General features: G+C 41.2%; 2 protein-coding genes across 2 annotated transcripts; both read left to right on the top strand.

Annotated features, from left to right (window-relative positions):
• Positions 1–2,682: 2,682 nt before the first annotated feature.
• On the top strand, positions 2,683–14,016 carry cplx3b (complexin 3b). Its single transcript, XM_047155248.2, has 3 exons — positions 2,683–3,007; positions 9,277–9,364; positions 11,257–14,016. Exons 1-3 carry the CDS (start codon positions 2,850–2,852, stop codon positions 11,479–11,481), a joined length of 471 nt encoding a protein of 156 aa, XP_047011204.1. The 5' UTR covers positions 2,683–2,849; the 3' UTR covers positions 11,482–14,016.
• Positions 14,017–17,558: 3,542 nt separating this feature from the next.
• Positions 17,559–20,089, top strand: si:ch1073-459b3.2 (growth arrest-specific protein 1). The gene has a single exon (XM_017465762.3). The coding sequence runs from the start codon at positions 17,862–17,864 to the stop codon at positions 18,624–18,626; it is 765 nt and encodes a 254-aa protein (XP_017321251.1). The 5' UTR covers positions 17,559–17,861; the 3' UTR covers positions 18,627–20,089.
• Positions 20,090–20,325: the final 236 nt, after the last annotated feature.

Genomic DNA, 20,325 nt, shown 5'->3' with positions numbered 1-20,325 from the left:
ATAAACCAGTATCAGGTCATTAGCAACCGTTCTTGTGCCGCAGTGTGTGTGTTAGAGCAGGGACACTCCAGGGCCAGGGTTGGGAATCTGGGATCTAACCTGACAAATAGTGTTCTTTTGACACATAATTGCACTGTCCATTGAACAAACGCACATCAAGCATGTCGAAGAACAAACTTGAGGTCGTTGAGTATTTGATGAGCCGCGATAGAAACGGCAACAGAGTATATCAGTTATTCAAACATGTAGCTTGTGGCCAGGCGGCGAGGAAAGCCTGGTAGTGGTCACTTATTTTGGTCCATTTTAGTCCAAGGCTGTAATTAAAGCAATGCGTGGGGTGGGGGGAGAGGTAGGGGTAATCAGCTAATTAAAGGAGAAGTCCACCCTGAACAACTTGCACTGTAATCTTAATAATTAATGTGATCTTCAGCAGCGTCCAGGGTTTATAATGTAATGAAACTAACTGAGTTTCTGACCTCTGATTAGAGAAAGAAAAGAAAAAAAACACCTAATAAAACGTCCGCTCAACTCGCAATTCCTATTTGGAAATCCGTGAAGGTCTCGTCAACTCAACCCCGAGTTGAGCAAGTGACATCAAATCGACATGGCTGCTCAGAGCGTTAACAGTAAACAAAAGTAGCACTGCTTTATTTTTCAATACGTTGTGTCGCATATACTTTTATTAAAGTATTTGCTTGAAATCAATCACCATTGAGACATATTTAATATACATCACTCATCAGTTAGCTGGCTGGATTTTTGCTAACAAAAGACAAATATGTGTTGTATCATTTTGTAGCATGGACGCACGGAGGTTGAAAATGATGTCATTCTGATTTCCGACGTTTCACCGTCTGTACCTGGTTGAGACTGGTTTCATGCAGTGCTGGAAGAGTTCATCAAAGGAAGAAAGGACAATCGCATGAATCAGGACAATTGCATTGTATAGCTGCATTGCACTGTCGGATATAGAGTCCAACTTTTGCTTCGACGCTGGGTTTCTTAATAATATTATGACATTGAACGTTGCTGGAAAAAATGCTAAGAAAAGACACCATTGCTCTTCTGCTTTACGAACTAAACCTGAACATATTTCATTATTTTTAAGATCACTGATTGTTTTTTCTCCGCGAAAACTGTGCTAGCAATAACAACGTTGCCCTGTGACGTCAGAGTGACAGCTCAGCTCCTAACATCTGACAGGAGTAACGGAAATACAACATCAGACCAAATAAATTAGCACCGGAATCACAAAGAGATTTACAATATGTAATACACAGTCCAGGTTCTTGTTGTCTCAAAACTGGACTGTTGCTACACACTACTCCCGGGCCTCTCAGCCAGCTCCATGTTAGGAATTGTGATCTTCAGGTTATGATTTTTAAGAAAAAGGAAAGCAAAAGTACACGAAAAGATGCCCCGCTACACACTTCCAACACCAAGGCCTTGGGAGAGTTTGCCAAATGACACACAGACACACAAAATTCAAATGGCAAGATCTATATATCATGCTTGACACACAACAGAGACAATATTGATTGGCTAGGCGAAAGGGCATATTTGCATTTAACATGAAGCATATCAATGTAAGACAGGAACAACACCATATATGGTTTTCAGGAAGTCATGCATTGCGAGCAAATGTTATTCGGGGCGGTATGTAAATGCGCGCAAATGGTATTCGGGGAGACAAAGAAACGTGCGCAGATGTTGAGGGGCTTTATCTGTCTGCACCTGGTTAAGACCGGTTTCGTGCAGTGGTGGAAGAGTTCATCAAAGGAACAAAGAGGAAAAGTGTTAACAGTAAACTTATCACTCCATCAAAACCCTTCAGATGCTTCAGAATGATGCAGCAGCACGCCTTGTGTTCAACCAGCCCAAAAGAACCCATGTCGCACTCCTCTTCATCTCGTTCCACTGACTTCCTGTAGCCGTCCGTATCAAATTCAAGGCCTTGATGATATACACGTGCTGCAGGGGTTTCCTCCGGGTACTCTGGTTTCCTCCACCAGTCCAAAGACATGCATGGTAGGCTGATTGGCATGTCCACAGTGTCCGTAGTGTGTGAATGTGCATGTGATTGTGCCCTGCGATGGATTGTGCACCCTGTCTAGGGTGTACCCCGCCTTGTACCCCATGCTCCCTGGGATAGACTGTTTGTGTGTGTGTGTGTGTGTGTGTGTGTGTGTGTGTGTGTGTGTGTGTGGTACAGTATACAGTGAAAGGAAACAACATTCCTCCAAGACCACGTTGCTACATAAAACAACCCACTAACCACATGAGACATCACAGAATTCAATAAGATTAGACATTTCTGCATAAAGTGCACGTGCAAGCATGTGCAAACAAACGCGCGCGCGTGTGTTTGTGTGTGTGTGTGCGTGCGCGTTAGAGCAATAAAAGTTTGAGCAATAAAACACTAAAATGTACAGGGAAGGAGGTTCTTCAGGACCAAGTGACCCCGGGTGAGAAGGGCAGAGAGAGAGAGAGAGAGAGAGAGAGAGAGAGAGAGAATGAAGCTCTTGGAGAATGGTGTGAGATGTGATTGGACTACACTAGCACGCGAGCACTCGGAGCGTGCGTCTGATTGGTTGGAGTGAACAGTGAAAACTCGTGAAATCAGACGCGCAGTTATTCCGCTCCGACTCCAACACGCGCGCGCACGAGGTAAAGAGGGAGAGAGAGAGAGAGAGAGAGAGAGAGAGTCGGTACTCGGTATCCCTCCATCATTCATGTCACCGGCATAGAGGGGAATAAAAAGAAGTAATTCCCGGATACTGATCTTGATATTCTGTACTTTCAAAGGTTGTGTTTTGGAGAACTTGAGTGGATCCTGAAAATAAGCAGCGATGGCTTTTATGGTGAAGCACATGATCGGCGGCCAGCTGAAGGACCTGACCGGCGGATTAACGGAGGAGAAATCTGATGGAGAAAAGGGCGACGCGGCGGCTAAAGGCATGACAGAAGAGGAGTTTGAGCAATACCAACAGCAGCTGGAGGAGGAGAAGTAAGAAAATCACACTTTTCTGCACACTTTGGGAGTCTTCAAGCTCATAACTGCACATTAGTTGAGACCAGAATGAACCAGAAATGAGTTACTTTAAGAATTGACTCAGTTTTAGATGGAAAGTAATCCAAAGATTGGTGACCATCACATCAGTGTGTGCTTTTTGAATATGCATCCCATTGCAGATGTATTCCCCTTTACATTACTGTCGTAATAACCTCCACTCTTCTCTTCTGGGAAGGCTTTCCACTTGATTTTGAAGCGTGGATTTTGGGGATTTGTCCATGGGGTGCAGTCAGCATTCTAATTCATCCCAGTGGTGTTCAATGGGGTTGAGGTCACACATGAAGACAAGCATTGTCATGCTGGAAGAGGTTTAAGCCTTTTAGTTCCAGCGAAGGGAAATTGTCACGCTACAGCCTAGCTATACAACGACATCCTATACAATTGTGTGATTCTAATTTTGTAGCAACACAAAATTAGGAAAAAGCACATATGGGTGTGAAGGTCAAGGGGCCACATACTTTTAGCCGTGTATAGTGTATAATGTACAATGAAAAGCAAAAATGCTAACAAATACAAGTACTGAAATAAATACTAATATCCACTCTCAGAAAGGTGCACTAAATTATGCACTTCCTTGGAAATGTGTATTTACTGTACTATAATTTTATTTATTTATTTATTTATTTTAAAGGTGCATAATTACCTTTTAGAGTAAAGCTTCAAAGGTACACTACATGTGGCTTTCTAAGTGAAAAATGCAATACCGAGGTGTACGCTTGATGATACCGCAACAAGGAGTGGTACATTTTAGTACCATCTTAGTACCCAAAACTGGATAATAATAAATGCAGGGGTATATAGCTAAATAATAAATAAAAGTCTCCATTATGGATGGACAATCTCAACTGTCTGCTGTCTCGCTTGTGAGCATATGAACAAACGATCTGATGCTTAACGTTGAGATTTTCTTTACGTCCTGGGGTTCCAGAGAATCCCATGCAATATCCGTAGAGATAATATTTTTAAAAATGCAAATAAATAAATAAATAAATAAAAATTCTCTCCATATTTCCTGTTTTTTAACCTTTTAATAATTTCCCTGCCTTTTTTTGCCACAGGGTAGGAGCGCGCATTTCAGGAAGATGATAAAAAACATATTGGCGATGTATGTTTTGTTTAATATAGACACTAAACAGAATATATTGTGTGTATCCTTCTCAGTAAGAGAATGGCAATTCACTCATCAAGATCAAATTTATTCACACTTCTCATACACCTATAGTGTACATTTGTCTCCATCTGGACCTGCACGTGTTCACGTGTCTTCACTTTTCACTGAGCTCCTGTCGTTCTCCATTTAGTGACATTTATTTATTCATACAGAAGTCTCTATCGAGTTCCTCGAGAGAGAGAGAGAGAAAAAAATCTGTGAGTAATTTGTGTGAACGATTGTCGACACGGTTCTCCTTACGATTTATCATGGTTCCACTGCCAAACACCAGGTGTTCGAGTTATTAATAGATGGCTAAAATTGCACTCTTAAACATATGCAAACATTCTGCTAATCAGTGCTGAAGTTATTACGTTGCACCAGTTATTAAAGTGATTTTTTTTTTTTGTAATTGTTATTAGTTCACTTGGAACGGAAACTCCATCACAGTCAATTATACATAGGAATGAGTGGGCCATGCTGGAGCTGCGGCCATATGGTACTTCATCATTTTCATGCTTTGTTATGCGTGAGCTTATTAGTACTCGCTTAAAGCACAAGTTGTCCTGGACGACGCGCAGGGTGACGAGATAGGGAGTGTACTTCTGCCACCGTACCCAAATATGTCACCCAAGTCTATCTAGATGAAAATGGTTACCTCTTCCGAATCTGTCTGAATGACTATCTTGTCAAGAAATGTCCCTGGTTTTGTCCAAGTCCAAGCAGCTACCTCACAGATCAAAACAGCTACCTCACCATTGTCTGTCCAAATTAAAGCAGCTACGTCTCCTGGGTCTGTCCAAATCCAAGTAGCTGCCACACTCAAGGCTGTCTGAAACAGCTAATTCATCTGAGAGCATCTGAATCCAAACAGCTACCTCATCTGAGTCCGTCCAAATCCAAACAGCTACCTCACTTGAATCTGTCCAACTCCAAACAGCTACCTCATTTGAGTCTGTTCAAATCCAAACAGCTACCTCATCTGAGTCCGTCCAACTCCAAACAGCTACCTCACTTGAATCTGTCCAACTCCAAACAGCTACCTCATTTGAGTCTGTTCAAATCCAAACAGCTACCTCATTTGAGTCTGTTCAAATCCAAACAGCTACCTCACCTGAGTCCGTCCAACTCCAAACAGCTACCTCACTTGAATCTGTCCAACTCCAAACAGCTACCTCATTTGAGTCTGTTCAAATCCAAACAGCTACCTCATTTGAGTCTGTTCAAATCCAAACAGCTACCTCATTTGAGTCTGTTCAAATCCAAACAGCTACCTCACTTGAATCTGTCCAACTCCAAACAGCTACCTCATTTGAGTCTGTTCAAATCCAAACAGCTACCTCATCTGAGTGCGTCCAACTCCAAACAGCTACCTCACTTGAATCTGTCCAACTCCAAACAGCTACCTCATTTGAGTCTGTTCAAATCCAAACAGCTACCTCATTTGAGTCTGTTCAAATCCAAACAGCTACCTCATTTGAGTCTGTTCAAATCCAAACAGCTACCTCATTTGAGTCTGTTCAAATCCAAACAGCTACCTCACTTGAATCTGTCCAACTCCAAACAGCTACCTCATTTGAGTCTGTTCAAATCCAAACAGCTACCTCATCTGAGTCCGTCCAACTCCAAACAGCTACCTCACTTGAATCTGTCCAACTCCAAACAGCTACCTCATTTGAGTCTGTTCAAATCCAAACAGCTACCTCACCTGAGTCCGTCCAAATCCAAACAGCTACCTCATTTGAGTCTGTTCAAATCCAAACAGCTACCTCACTTGAGTCTATCTAAATCCAAAAAGCTACCTCGCCTGAATCTATCCAAATCCAAATAGCTACCTCGCCTGAGTCCATCTAAATACAAACAACTTGAGTCTGTCCAAAACCAAAAAGCTATCTCACCAACGCTCAAATCCAAACAGCTACCTCATAAGGGTCTGTCCAAATCCAAACAGCTACCCCTGTTGAGTCCATCCAAATCCAAACAGGCTTTTCATCCGGGTCTGTACCCTAATTCCAGTGCTGGGTTAGCTCTATAGGGATTTAACATGCATCACAACTTTCCATTAAAGTCACAGTGAAGCTTGGATTGAGCTGCTGGAAATAGACTCCTTCCTTCCACTGAAAGAGAGAAGACATTTCTAATCTCCATCCAGGATAACTGTATCAAATAAATTGCAAAAGAAAACCTTTCAGCCTCTTCATGCTGGTGTTTTCTTGAGGTCCTGAAAGTTCGGTGTTTTATCAGTTCAGTCGAGCAGGCTCATCTGTCAGAGGGTCACGTGTATGACAGGATTGTGAGTAAGAGCCACTTCATCCTGCTACAGTTCAGTTCAGCCTCCAGTGTGTATAACACAGGAGATGAGAAAATGAATTATGACCAACACTGATCATAGATCAGCCAGTGCAGGCGTTACATGACCTTCAGTAAACAACACTCGTGTTGTGGGTGCAAGGACGTCATAGGATATTGGTTTGCGTTTTTACATGTGAGGGTCATGTGACCAACATTTATTATTAATTAAACTGTAATGTACATCATTTCCCTGTTTTTGTCTTTATTTATTGTTCCTATAAAGATCACACTTTAGGAGTCATCCATTTCCACGGTATCCAGACAGACCTTTTTAAATGTTTAAAATTGTCCTGGCAAACCATGAACTTTATTGCAATTTTACAGGGTCAGAGTTATAAATATTCTTTGTTGTGTTAAGCGGAAACCTGTGTGAAAGTATACATTTTCCCCAGCCACATCTGCGCTTTATAAATTTGCCCAATTTAAATTGAACAAATGAATGTTTTAAGAGCATACGCTCTAAGTTCCTTTGTCGGAAAATACTGTTACATAAGTTGACAAAAAAAAAATGAACAATGATCTGTTAAATGTAATAAGATTAAGAAGAATAACGATAATCAACTTTCATTAGATAAAACGTTACATATATTGAAATGGAGTTCAAAGTGCTTTACGACGGGGGGGGGGGGGGGGGGGCATATAAAATGAAAAAACAGAATTGAGAATATGCATCAGAAAATTGAGAAAATAATAATAATGATATTAATAATAAATCAGTAAATAAGATAAATAGTCATTTTAATACTAATACAGGGAATTGTAGCCAAAAAAAATTTAAATTAAAATTCAATATTTAACACAAATACATAAATAGTGAATAAAAATAGCTGTTTTAAAATAAATAAAAAGATAGATAGATAGATAGATAGATAGATAGATAGATAGATAGATAAACGATACAACAAATATAAAACTACAGAAAAGCTGAAGTATATTATTTTTTTATGTTTTCAGCTGCTTTTTATGTAAACCTGAGTGCCTCTGTTGGTCCTATTTCTGTCTCATGTCTGCCCTCTGGAGGTCTCCTGGAGTACTGCATCATCATCTCTGGGCTAAATGATTATGATCTTTTAGCACCACATAAGGACAAAGCATCTGCTCCAGGACTAACTATGAGTTTTCTAAAGCCTGAACCTGTTTAAATTCAAGGTTTAAATGAGGTGCTCTAGTGCCAAATCTGGTGAGTTGGTTGTTTTGTTTTATAATATAGATGTATCCAGTTTACTTTGTACTAATTATGTCACCAATAATGGTACCAATTTTCATCCCAAATAAATCCTGTAATCAACAGTATAATGTTATTATATTTTGGTAAATGTTCGGCAGACACCAATAATTTTACAGGGGTTCAGTGACATGCTGATGAATTTCTCACACTCAAATTAACAATTATAAATAACATTACAACAAATCAGTAAGATAAAGTGCTCAAAGAGGGCATGAATTCATGAATACTGCTTTCCCGAGAAACGACTTTTTTTAGTACTTGATTATAGTGATTTCTTCGAATCCTGGAACCTGGATAGCAGCCAAGTGCATCAGTCAGCAGATGTTTATTGATAGGTTCTAGTAGACAGGTTCAAGCTTGATGTGAAAAGTATTCATGTGTCCAATCCAAGTACGGTAATACAGCCAATGTTGGGACTCCAACCTTGTGTCCCGCTTGACTCGTGTTCTCAAGTTCTCAAACATCGGCCGAGTTTTCAACATTGGAAAACATTAACTGACGCGTCGTTACAACGTTTCTTCCACCATTTTATCAATTGTTTTTTTTTTTTAATTCTGTGTTTTCCTTTTGCCGATTTTTCTTCTACCTGTACACATTTTCACTTTTTTATTCTACTTTATTGCACCAAATTGTTCATTTCACTACTAAGCTTTAGACTCTGATGCAGAAACACTTTATCACGCCCTTTATTATTATTATTATTATTATTATTATTATTATTATGAATTATACCACAGTGCTGTTGAATGCTTGAATCTGATTGGTCAGAATGTTTTGGAGTCATTTTCTATGACAGCAGGTCTGACTGTAGTTCCGGCTGCAAGGCAAACCACAGCTTTATAATAATGTGCTCGAGCTAATATCATATCGTTTCTGTAGTAACAGTTTTCTGTCAAGAGACATTTATTTAACATTAAGGAAGGAGTCTCCAGTGTTAGCGCTTTGTAACAGTCAGAAGTAAAGAAGTAAAGAAAGAAACTCTTCAGGAGAGGGGAGTGTGCATTCCGCAATCATTCATGCCAATCGATTATGTATTAACTTCAGGAGAGAGAGAGAGAGAAGAAAGAGAGGATGGGGAAGAAATGAAAGTTCCACCACATGTAATATAAATAAAAATGGATTTTAAAAAAGAATGGAAAAATTTTCGTTGGAAAAATTTCTAAAAAATTTTGAATCGTTGGCAAATTGGTGTGGTTTTAAAAGGAAAAAGACACTACGGGACATGCTGCTATTGGATGATAATCAACTTCAGGGTAGTAACAGTAATGTACATCGTGTCAGGCAGCATCACATTACCCGGACACTGATTGTTTTCCTGTAACAGCACACCCCCAAGTGTTTTATTTCTTACAAACACTAATCCGGGTGGAGAACTCACATACAAGATGCTTATGCTCCAAACATGAATAAATGATTCTGTGTGTGTGTGTGTGTGTGTGTGCGTGTGTCAAACCTGTCGCGCTTTGCTTGCAGGCAAGAACGAGATGCCAGTTTTGCCCAAAAGAAGGCGGAAAGAGCCACAGTGAGAACTCACTTCAGGGAAAAGTACAGACTCCCAAAGGTACATGGGTGTCACACACACACACACACACACACACACACATACACACACACTACCGGTCAAAAGTTTAAACACACTCATCCTTTATTATTATTATTTTCACCACATTTTATAATAATAATAAAGTCATCAAAACTCTGGAGTAACACAAATGGAACTATGGGAATTATGTCGTGATGAAAAATCTAAAATAAATCCAAATTATTTACCATTTGATCATCTTCAACGTAGACGCTTTTCACCTAGAAATTTCCGGAAATGTATTCTTGGCGTTTTCTCGAGCGATGTCTTGAGGAATTTCCCCGAGATGATTTTTAAACAGTGTTAAAGGAGTTCACACCGACGCCGGACTCTTATCGCCTGCTTTTCGGAATATCCCGCTCCGAGTCGTCCGTTCAGATAAAGATTTATTTGTAAATAAAATGTTTATTTCAGTCTAATGAAAGAAACGAATACGTCGGCACGATTACATTTTCGTCCACGGCACCGATTTCACACGTTTAATCACACACCTTCAGATCAAAAGCTTCTTAACATCGTGAGAAACGTTCCAGTCGAGCGTCCACAAACTTTTGACCGGTAGAGCATCGCATAGTAAATCTCAAAGTTTAAAATCTGGGCTGATGTCGATTTTTGTTCGCTGCAGATGTCAGGACAGAGAATAAATCGAGTTCCATACGCCTGGCAAATTTATACATCGGCATGTTCAGTTACGTCTAAAAGCAGATTTTTACTCGAGTCTGATTCATATAATACGGATTTTTGTTTTGTTGTTTTAAACGTCAGCTGATCGTTTTAGACGGCCAGAAAATATTATTCCCAAGCGATTATTATTTAACTGTTAGAATTAAATGTAATAAATGGCTGAACTTTTGAGAAATGCTTTTCTAGTCATTGTAAATAAATAAGAAGGTTACTTAATGTCTGTGATTTACGTTTGGGTCTCTTTATAGTAATTTACGCAAGAAATAAAACACTAACCCTGTCCGGGGTGTACCCCGCCTTGTGCCCCATGCTCCCTGGGATAGGCCCCAGGTTTCCCCGTGACCCAGAAAAGGATAAGTGGTATAGAAGATGGATGGATGGATGGATAAAACACTAGGGGGCGTGCTATTATAGGAAAATAATCAACAACAGGCCGTTGTGATACGGTCCGGCGTATCAAAATCGTTCTCTTCCTCTTATACACGATCGGCTTGCCAACAGAAACAATTCGTATTTGTTAAATAAGAAAATGTCATACATTTGATCCATTTACTGTTACATTTAATATTGTAGAACTGCCACAAAACCAGTTCACTTACTATAAACAGTCGATCCCTCACCAGCCTCTATTTTTAATTTCCTTTCAATAAGACAAAAAGAACACACACACATACACAGTTTGTCTTGTTACTGAGAGACCGTGATCTCCCCCATCTTCTTCCATTTCTGGAAGTTTCTGGAAGTTTACAGCTTAACCTTTCAGTTACGACGCACCGAGTCTCCTTCCGTAAATGTTAAACGAAGGTCTCTCTACAAAAATCTTTACCATATCAACAATTATTACAATTACTGTTTTGTTTTGTTTTTTATCTGTTTATAATTAACTATAGAAACCCTAATATATTCGAACAAGCTCATTAATATAAACCTCTGATAGACAGAACTTCCGTCAGAAAGTTCTGCTGTTACGGGAAAGGAATCAACAGCTTCTGACCAATCAGATTCAAGAATTTTAACAGCGATATGCTTTAAAGGATTTGAACCTTTGGGACGGTATTAGCATGATTAGCATATCAGCAGATTTTAACGACCGGACCATATAATTCTTTAGCATTTGCACTCAAGTGTGTGTGTGTGTGTGTGTGTGTGTGTGTGTGTGTGTGTGTGTGTGTGTGTGTGTGTGTCAGAACGAGGTGGATGAGACGCAGATCCAGGCTGCGTCGCAGGACGTGGAGCTGCCGACAGAGCTAGCGAAGATGATAGCGGAGGACAACCAGGAGGAAGAGAGCAAGCTCTCGGTACTCGGGCAGCTGTCCAGCATCCAGAACGTGGACATCGATCACCTGAAGGACAAAGCACAGGCTACGCTGGAGGAGCTGAAAAACTCGGCAGAGAAGTGCTCGCTCATGTGAACGTCTCTCTTTCTACCAGTGTCTTTTCCTCCTCTCTTCCCTTTCTCTCTCTCTCGTCTAACATTAACACACCAAGCACACGCATTCATCTACACGTCTGTCTCTTTATTGCCATGCCGAAGGAGAAAATGTCCTCTCCCTTTCCCTCTCCCTCTCTCGCTCCATCCTGTTCTTTTCATTTCTCTTCTTTTCCATCGCACGTCACTTACGTTGCGTTTACACACAGTGAGAGCAAAACTCAATACACTGCCAATCGTATCAGCTGCCAGGTCTGACGCCGAGTCCGTGAAAGCTCCCCTACACACACACACACACACACGGACAGATCTGTACAACACGTACGGACTCTCACACATCCCACATATCCATCTTCCCATCTGTGTGTCCGAGCCAGCGTTCTAATCCTCTCAGCTTTTACGTCACGGCCGCTTGTTTGTGAATAATCTTTTCAGACCTGGTGAAACGAGTCCGATTATGACAATATTTACACGGGGAAAGTAACTTCTTTAGTAATTTTGCTTAAGTCTCTCCATTCAGATTATGCAAATCAATCTGCCAAGGATGCGAGATCTTTCTTGAGTAGAAGCATCCGAGACAGGGGTTTACCATGAGCGTCTAGACCGCCACCTTCAAACACAAGCAGTTGCTTTTAAGTCTGGGGGGAAAAAAGAAAAGAAAAAAACAGGGATAAATAATACGGACTGAAGAAGGAAATGTTTTCAATATGATGATAAAAGAATGAGAAGATGGCAGATATTGAAATAAACATGTAATATACAGAGTCTTGTATAATAATAATAATAATAATAATAATAATAATTAATCATGCAAATGCGATTTAATTTAACAATATGGCTTCCATCTTAACTGTTCAGAAGCTTAAAAAATTGCACACATCCTATTAGATAGCATTTTATTTTTTAAGTCATGCTCAGGATGCACAGGATGATCACATTGATTTGTCAAATTAATCAAATAACGCCAGTGTTTTTGTTCATTTGTTGCACTCTCCTGTAAAGGAAACGTGCCCATGTTTCGAAGGATAAGCTGACCAAGTGCTCATCTGTTCCACTTACAGCTCACTCTAAGTTATTTGTATATCGTTTCATCCGTAAAGAATTTGGTCGTCTAGATAAGCAAAGTCTCTGTTCATTCATTTTTGAGTAGCTTTCTGTTAGATAATTCGTTTTTATGTGTATTTCCAGCCCAAAATGTACATTTCAGTGGTTACGTCAAACGGTCAGACAGTGGTCTGCTCCTTTTATGAGCTGATATCATGTGAGAATTTCAAGTTAAGAATCACAGATAACTTCCTCCGACTCCACCCTGGCCCGAGCACAGGACTCTCACGTAACTTCTGAATAGCACTTAAGTCTGTAGTTACGTCCGAGTATGACAGTATTGTTTCATTTTTAAGGATCGTCCTAAAACCACCATGTCCTCCTTCGTACACTACTGGTTTCAAGAAGGCCATGTGACTAACCAAACATACATATCTTTAAGACCAGACCTGGATTAATTAAAGGTGCCGTTTGTAATATTTTAAAGTGTTTCTAAATCCATAATAATCTAACCCTTTTTTTTATTATTTTTTTCAAAAATGTGGTTCACAATACTGCAGTGCAATTGCCCTAGCTAATTAATTCATTCAGGCAGGATTCTGTACACTTTTCTGGCCCTGAAATAAGCTCCTCCCACAGCTTTAACAAAGCCGTTCAGCTCTGCTACTCTTCCTTGAAAGGCAAATCTTGAGATATACAAATTTTAACAGAGGACGTGAGTTTGGTTAAGGGGAACGTGAAAGGCTTGTCAGTGTTTTGACTGCGATTGTAATTCCCTTCGAAGGCAGCAAAGTGTGCTACAAATCACATACTGCTTCTTTAATAATAATTATGTGTTTCTGAAAGTAAATTTTATTTGGGAGCCTTTCAGCTAAATCGGTGTCCAGGATACGCTTAGGATAAAGCAATAATGTAGATATCATGCAGCTACTTGGAGATAGAGTCAAACTTGAAAAACATGTTCAGTCCCCGTGTCTTTATAGACCAGAGATGGCTTGGTTTGGGCCATTCCGATCCCCACTAATTGTTATTTGACCCTGATCTGACCTCTGACCCCTAACCCTTATCATCTTTTACTTCCCAACCAGTGGTGCTGTCTTGTGCAGGTGATTGTGTGTTGTCTAACAGCTGCAACGTGTTGTTCTTTCTGACTGTTCCCCCTTTAGGATCACTGTACTCAATATTATATATAAAATAACAAAACTGGCTTTTACTGAACAGCTTGGTTCTCCAAGTTGATAATGTGTGATTTGCAATAGCACAGATGAAGATATTTTCATTTTCGCCAGCATTTGTTTTGCGCCGTGTGCTTCGTGCGAGTCGTGCTGTGACAGTTGGTTGAAACAGTTTGTGTAATTGCCATTTTTATAAGCTCCAGTGCAAATACCTAGTGCCATAGAGCATTGCCAAGAGTCTTAAAATGTGTGTCTTTGTGCTTTTGTAATCAGTAAGGGTGCAATATAACCCTGTATATGCAGCAATATATATATATATATATATATATATATATATATATATATATATATATATATATATATATATATATATATATATATATATATATAATGAGGAAAGAAGCATGTTAATGTCTTTCTGTTTATTTAATTATAACTTGTCATGAAAGTGTGATTAAAGCCAAAACCCAAAATGTTCTTTTGATTTTCTCCTCTGTATAATAATGTGTATTATATAATAATGTATAATAATCCCCCCACTCTATAGCCTAAATTATGAATTATGTTAATTTTATGAGTTTCACTGTTGAAGCTATAATAAACATATTTTTTATGAATTTTATGTGTTGGGGATTCATTTACAAACCCATACTTTATTTTATATCTGAGCTGTTAACCTGGTGTTGCAATACTACCTTTGACCAGCAGATGGAGACATTACTGACTGGGGGGGGAAACAGTCTCTAATACATTGTTTCTACAAAATTACTGTACTCACGCTTATAGGGAGGCGTGTGTGTGGAGCTTGTATGGTCTCCGCGGTTTCCTCCGGGTACTCTGGTTTCCACCCCCAGTCCAAAGAAATGCCAAATATGCCAGACATTTCCAAATTGTCCGAATGTGTGTGTGCGATTGTCCCCCGTCTTGTGCCCCGAGTTCCCTGAGATACGCTCCAGGCTCCCCATGATCCCTGTGTAGGATAAGTGGGATGGATGGATGTAGGAATATGTGTGTGTACTGTATATACATTTCAAATCAAATATCCATGTTTAATACAATACCTACTATGCTATTCTTTCATGTGGGTGTGGGTGGACACGATCATGTCCTAAATCACATCTGAAAGCACAAGTAAAGAGAAACCGGAAACACCTCTCTCCTGAAGACTTTCCTGTGGGGGAAAAACTTACTGACTGTTCCAGTGTGCTGAAACCGAACACTCCTTCCATGATTAAACAAACATTGCCTTGCAGAAAGCTTTGCCGTATCAACAATATTACATTTTTTTTCTTTGTTAAAAAAAGCATATTTTATTCATCATTTATCATTTGCCTTAGATTATGTAGATCGTCCGTCATACAGTCCCTGTGGTCGAAAAGATAATGTTATAGAAAGAGTGCGTTAATATAAACCTGTGACTTGAGTTACAGATAGAACTATTGTCAGAACTGCTGTTATAGAAAATTAATCAAAGCCCCACTAACCAATTGAGAATTCGAGCGCTGTGGTATAAGGGTAAAATATCCACCACACTCCTGAAATCCCACAAAGATGCAGTCTAAACGATACTGAGCACCCGTGATGAATCTGGGCAGATTGTTTTCATGAAATAGATTTTTATATGACCTGCTTTGCGTTATGTTATGCATTAATACCACGTTCCTGCTGAATGCTTAATTCTGATTGGTCAGAAGCTGTTGATTCATTTTCTATAACAGCAGCACTGACAGTAGCTCCAACTACCAGGTAAATCACAGGTTAATATTTGTGCACTTGTTTTAATAAGTTACTGTTTCTATAGTAACAACATACTCCAGGACTTACATGGCGGACGCCACTTTGTGTTTCTCTTTCAACGACGGGTTACTTTTTTTTAACATCAATAGAGATTTTTTTGTAAAGAGAGAGAGAGAGAGAGAGAGAGAGAGAGAGAGAGAGAGAGAGAGAGAGGCTGGTAATGTAATGTAAGTGATAACAGGAACTAACTTGTTTTCTGGATGTTCCACAACATCTATTCATCCATTTTCTGTACCGCTTATCCTACACAGGGTCATGGGGGAACTCTGGGCACAAGGTGAGAGACACCCTGGATGGGGTGCCAACCCATTGCAGGACACAATCACACACCCATTCATACACTACAGACACTTTTGGACATGCCAATCAGCCTACCATGCATGTTTTTGGACTTGATGAGGAAACCGGAGTACCCGGAATACCGGAGTACCACGCAGCATGGGGAGAACATGCAAACTCCGCACAGTCAGGGGCGTGGCAGGAATAGAACCCCCGACCATGGAGGTGTGAGGCAAACGTGCTAATAACCACTGAGCTAAGTGTGCCCTCCATCAAAAAGCAGACCCCAAAATTTGATTTCAACTTTTCTCTCAAATCCGTACTGAGAGTCAGCGCTATGCTATCGTCGGATTCAAGCCATGGCACTTCTTCCATCCACTTCTCTGAGAAAACGCTGTACTTTCCATCGGCTCGATCTGACGTTTCTTCTGATTGGCGGAATGCCAAAGACGTTGCTTAATGTCTGTTAGTTGTTGTTTTTTTTTGGACCTCTCTCACAGCGTTACAGTTAGTCGATCCAACACAGTCCTGTGCATTTACAGCTATTGGTACACAAATGAGCGGTCTAAGCTAGTTAACCCCGTGCAGCCGTTATGTGCACTCATGACCATATAGCTCAACTCAAGAACCCTATACAAATGAAAATGGCTCTTGGCAAGAAGAAGGTTCTTTACAGAACCTATGGTGCTGTAAAGAACCTTTTATTTTTTTAACGGTCTAACTCCAGAGTGAACAGGTATATTTGAAAATAATATACAATTGTTTTGTTCATTTTTATTTTTGAGTATAGCTGCTTGATTTTCATCGTAGAACCCGTAAACAATACAAACACTGTAAACAACACCAACAATTGTGTAGCCCAAGCTTTTCTTAAAAGCAGTCCAACCCAAACCCGTCCCAGGCATTATAGTTTCCATTTCAATAGCAGAGAGGTTTTGGGGTCTGAATGTTTTTCGAGTGCGTCGTAAAATATATTAATGCTAAAAAAAACTTTTCCCTATTGCCGAGGCCCATTGAAAGGCCCTGCTGTCCACTGCATGGCCAGTTTAACACAAAGAGGGTGAAACGGGCCAGAAAACTCTATTGTCCTCCATTCATTTCCTCTTCAATACCAGATTAAACCGCTCGATGGGGGAAAGGGGACAGGAGGAGATGGACGAGGACAGGGGGGGTTTTGTTGTGTTTTTTTTTTTTTTTTTGGACTGCTTGGAATCAGTCTGGTAAAAGGAGTGTGGTGGTAAAACAGAAATATTTGTGGTGGAACACAAACACACAGACCACACAGATTTCATCACAAATCAGCTATGTCTAAACATCACACACTGCCATGAGCATGAACTTATTTGACACACAGTAGTACAGTGTGTGTGTGTGTGTGTGTGTGTGTGGTAGCATTTTCAAACCGCTAGCACCTACTCTACGGTTACATGCGGGAATTTTTTCCTAAACCTAATTACATCTGATCTGGGTTTTCGCCACGGTGACCGTTAGGTTTTGAGATTTGAATTGTTCCGCGTGCATGTCAGCTCGAGACTGAGGGGGGGAACTGCGTTGTTATGGAAACGAGTCTCCCTTTACGACCAATCGTAAAACAGAATGCGTAATGGGGAAAGGGGGAGATACAGGGGGCTCTTTCTTCTTTCTTTCTTCTCTCTCTCTCTTCGTCACAAGTGACGCGGTGAAAGTGTAAACTCGAGCGAGAGGACAGATATCTGCACCCCACAAACAAAAGAGCGTTTCGGCGGTTTAAGACGCTCCCACAAGCGGTAAAGTGGATCTAATCTAACTTTTTTTCCCCCCTGTTAGAAAGTTTGTGGACACCCGGGAAGGCGTTTCTATGGAAGCAACTATCAAGAAAACCGGTTGTAAACACTGGGCTAAACGATTCTGATAATGACCTTTTCGCTTTGTTGTTGTTGATGTTTAATTTGTAATGTTTACAGTCTAACCGCGTTCTTGAGCAGTGAAGACCTACCTCCACACTCTGATAAATGTGGACCGGAAGCGAGTGTGTGAAACGCAACGCAACGTAACGTAACGGCTAGCGCGCGCGCGTGAGCGAGCGAGCATGGGCACCTGGCCTGGCCCAGCGGTGTTCTTGTTGTGTTTCGCGGTGGCGCTGAACGCTGAGCCCGCGTGCTGGCAAGCCGTGCTCCGGTGCCATGAGGAGCGCGAGTGCGAGCTCGCCTATACGCAGTACATGGCCGCGTGCGATGGGAACATCCGGGGCGCGCTGCGCCGCTGCCCGAGTCACTGCGTCGGCGCGCTCGTGAGGTTAAACCAGACGGCTCGTGGTCCGGATCTGGAGATGTGCGACTGCGGGGTCGACCCGGAGTGCCGGCGCGCCAAGCGAGCCATCGAGCCGTGCCTGCCGCGCACGCACACTCGCGAGGCCGGCGGTATCGGGTGCACGGAGGCGCGTCAGCGCTGCGAGGAGGACGCCGTCTGCCGCGCGGCTCTGTCCGCGTACCTGGCGCACTGTGGACAGTTGTTCAACGGGAGGAAGTGCTCGGCGCGATGCAGAGGCACCATCGAGCAGCTGCGTCTGCTGCCGGACGGCGCCCTGCTCGAGCGCTGCGTGTGCGACGGCGTGGAGCGACCCTTCTGCGAGGTGGTCAAGGACAACATGAGCCGCCTGTGCGCGCTCTCGGACCGCGAGCTCGCCCCCGACCAGGATGTCCTCGATGACGTCTACGAGGACGAGGATTACGAGCTAAAAGTGGAGCGCGAGGTGGACACCGGTGCTGTGGTTTCGCCTTCACGTGCCTGGCATTCCTCGGGTCATCTGGCCCTGTTCCTCGGGTCACTCGCGCTGATCTTGATCGGGGTTTGATACGCGAAAAAGTTCTTCTGCGCATGCCCAGAACATAATAACTCACTGTTAACCGCGATTATACAGTATTGTTCCGTATCGCGATATGCACTGCGATATATTGGTGAACCCTTTATGTTCATGATTAATGATGGGCCTGCATTGTTCTCACTGGGATTTGCATGTACTGGGTCGGTCATCCAAAAGCACAAAAACAAATCAGTATCCAATAAAGCAATTACGGAGCATCTCTAACGCCAAAGACCGGTAATCACGCAAAAGAACAACTCGCAACTGATGTACTGTCTGTTGTGGATTTTGTTTTGAAACATAAGAAATGTTCCAAGAGTGAAGCTATAATCCTGGACCACTATCATAACGCCTTCAGCTTCACGATTCACTGACCCAGAGCCTTCAGTACCTAACGTGAGAGAGAATAAAAACACAAGCGATACTCTACACGGTCTTTCTCTGACTTTACTCTCTGTCCTTACTTCTTGTCTGGTTTGTTTAACCCAAGTGCTTGCTGAAGTGTGTCTTTTTTTTTATTTTTATTTGAAGTAAGACTTAAGACAAACAGAGAACTCGAGCACCGTGTGTTTGAGTACCACTCAGTGCCTGTTCACTCATTGTTGGGATGATTACACTTCAAATATTTGCAGTGGACGGCCGGAGAAAAGAGCAGCTTTCAGGATCGAGTTGTTAAATTAAGTGGAGAGGCTCTTCACAGGCTAATAAATATCCCCTTCCACTCAGTCTCTCTCTCTCTCTCACACACACACACACACACTCTCACTCTCTGTCTGTCTGTCTGTCTCGCCTCGGCTCAATGAATCATCCCCCCGGGGTGACCCTTTTCCTCTCTCCCTCTGTCCTTTTCTCCTTTTTTTTTCCTTCCCTCCCCCCAAACCTAGAGGAAATACTTGATCTCACGCTCTCTCTCGCGCACGCTCTCTCTCTCTCTCTAGGTTCTGAGTTGGGCCTTTGTTTCTGGTATAATGTGGATTTCTTTTGCACAGCTGTCTTGTAAGAAGCCATTGTCCCTTTTGCTTGTGATTTGTGAGAAAATACAGTCACGTTCTGCTTTTAAAAATGTAAAAGCAGTAGTATCTCTCGGTTTGTTTGTAAAGATTGTGAGTCTGCCGAATTTTTGGTTTTGTTTCTTCGAGAAGGCACACAAACGAACGATATCTTACACATCCGCTTGTAGTCTTCAGAAAGACGGAAGGTCTGTTTTTGGCCCAAAATGCTTTGATTTAACTCACCTATCTGTGTGGTTTTTTTTTGTTTTTGTTTTGTTTTGTTTTGTTTTTAAAATTCCTACATTTTGAAGCTCCTTGTCATGAGCATTTTAAATCGAGACGTAACCGCGTTAGGTGCGTTAACTTTTATAGTTTAAGTATTGTTGAAATGACTTTTGTTAAATTGCCATAAATGTTCTATGTACAGAAAGCAATATATTTATGTTTTGGACTTATGATGTAATAAATTTTTATGTGAGATATTCCAGTAATTGGCTGCGCAGTCGGTTTATATAGTAGGAATATGAAACGTTTTGTAAATCTTAGTTAATTAGTAGAATAATAGTACAACTACTAAAATAGAGCAGAGATAAAAGCAGGTTTATTGTAAAGAAGATTTTATTCTTTAGATATTCTTCACTTAAAAGGGAAAAAAAATGGTGGCTATGTTATGCAACAGGGGGGCATTTATTTATTCA

The sequence above is a fragment of the Ictalurus punctatus genome, chromosome 4, assembly GCF_001660625.3.
Source record: "Ictalurus punctatus breed USDA103 chromosome 4, Coco_2.0, whole genome shotgun sequence".
In the NCBI taxonomy this organism is placed as follows: Eukaryota; Metazoa; Chordata; class Actinopteri; order Siluriformes; family Ictaluridae; genus Ictalurus; species Ictalurus punctatus.
This window is presented reverse-complemented; position numbering and strand designations above follow the sequence as displayed.

What these genes read in the sequence shown, in the direction of transcription:
- si:ch1073-459b3.2 (XM_017465762.3), top strand. Translation starts at nt 17,862, where the DNA reads ATGGGCACCTGGCCTGGCCCAGCGGTGTTCTTGTTGTGTTTCGCGGTG.
- cplx3b (XM_047155248.2), top strand. Translation starts at nt 2,850, where the DNA reads ATGGCTTTTATGGTGAAGCACATGATCGGCGGCCAGCTGAAGGACCTG. An exon ending in CAGCAGCTGGAGGAGGAGAA is followed by an intron (nt 3,008 to 9,276) that starts GTAAGAAAATCA and finishes CTTTGCTTGCAG; the next exon opens with GCAAGAACGAGATGCCAGTT. An exon ending in AAAAGTACAGACTCCCAAAG is followed by an intron (nt 9,365 to 11,256) that starts GTACATGGGTGT and finishes TGTGTGTGTCAG; the next exon opens with AACGAGGTGGATGAGACGCA.